Source organism: Aplysia californica, unplaced genomic scaffold, assembly GCF_000002075.1.
Source record: "Aplysia californica isolate F4 #8 unplaced genomic scaffold, AplCal3.0 scaffold01008, whole genome shotgun sequence".
Lineage (NCBI taxonomy): Eukaryota > Metazoa > Mollusca > Gastropoda > Aplysiida > Aplysiidae > Aplysia > Aplysia californica.
Window position 1 is genome coordinate 201,500 of NW_004798278.1, and position 1,257 is coordinate 202,756.

At 42.7% G+C, this 1,257-nt stretch overlaps 1 protein-coding gene across 1 annotated transcript in view; it reads right to left on the reverse strand.

Moving 5' to 3' along the window:
* LOC101860057 (sortilin) overlaps window positions 1–1,257 on the reverse strand; it is a gene marked incomplete in the record, with an annotated part of 30,054 nt that overhangs the window by 12,468 nt on the left and 16,329 nt on the right. The window contains 1 exon segment of the mRNA XM_013089651.2: window positions 726–809. Within this exon segment, the coding sequence (XP_012945105.2) occupies window positions 726–809 (84 nt within the window).

The following is a 1,257-nucleotide window of genomic DNA, read 5'->3' on the forward strand; positions in this document are numbered from 1 at the left end:
CTCTCTGTTTCATTTGTAGCACTGTGTGTTCAGTAACCTCACTGCAGTTGGTACAAATGAATTTCTATATCTGTCTGTTCTTGCTTTTTTGGAAATGTATTACGGCACTTCGTTACCTCAGAATTACAAAGTTCTATCTGCTCAGTGACCTAGTTTGGAGAAATTTGACGTCAAAATTTTGGGAGTTTCGATGCATGTCAAGCTTTTCCGTAAGCAGTTCTTCGAATATCTCGATAATGACTCCGAATATACTTACGATTCTGATAGAGTAGTAGGAACATTTGATTTCTGATCTCGAGGTCTTAGTTACACAAAACGGCCAAAAACGTAAGATAAAACTTAATAATTCTGAAGTTGCAACTTGCAACACAATGGCGTCATTTAAGTGCCGAACATTAGGGGTGCTGCCAGAGAGCAACGTCAATTTAAAAAATACAAAATAAATTTAGAACTATTGTTCGCGACGTTCTTTTTTCCCCCGAGCCCTCGCATCCGGTCTACGACAGGCCGAGCTCAGTCAAATCCATGGATCGCAGGCGCCTTAAGGTCGATCTCAGGCTCCTCAAGGCCTAACGCGGCTCGACTGAAGGCCAGGGGCGGATTTTGGGAAATTCTCGCAATCGCGGAAAATCGCGGATCCGTGGAAAACTGTTCTGTGATCCCTGCACAAACGGCTCTACCGCAGATTGCTCGAAACAAACTCTCCATTTCTCTCGAGTACTCACCCTGTCCCCGATTAGAGTAGGCAGTTGAGCTTCATTCCAGCTCTCTCCACCATCAGATGAAATCATCATCAGTTTCTCGTCTTCCTGTACCCAGAAGTACACACAGAAAATTCATAAGAAAAAGAAAATTCACAAAAAAATCTCTAAACGCAAACGCATTTTTCTCAAAAAAAAACCAAAAAAAAACCAGAGATAAAGAGGAAGCAAAAGAGAAGCACAGAGAGAGAGAGATGGAGAGAGAGAGATGGAGAGAGAGAGATGGAGAGATGGCGAGACAGAGAGAGAGAGAAAGACATATGCACAATAGGAAAGAGAGAGAGAGAGGGAGAAGAACAGAGAGAGACAGACAGAGAGAGCGAGAGAAGCAATTCTTCCTTATGAAAGAACTCCCAGTAAGAAAAACCCATTTTCAGCAATAACCAAAATTTAATATAATAATGCCAGCGCCATCGTCGTCGTAAAGGAATCTGACCAAGCCTCTGACAACAGACCATCGTCGTCATAAAGGAATCTGACCAAGCCTCTGACAACA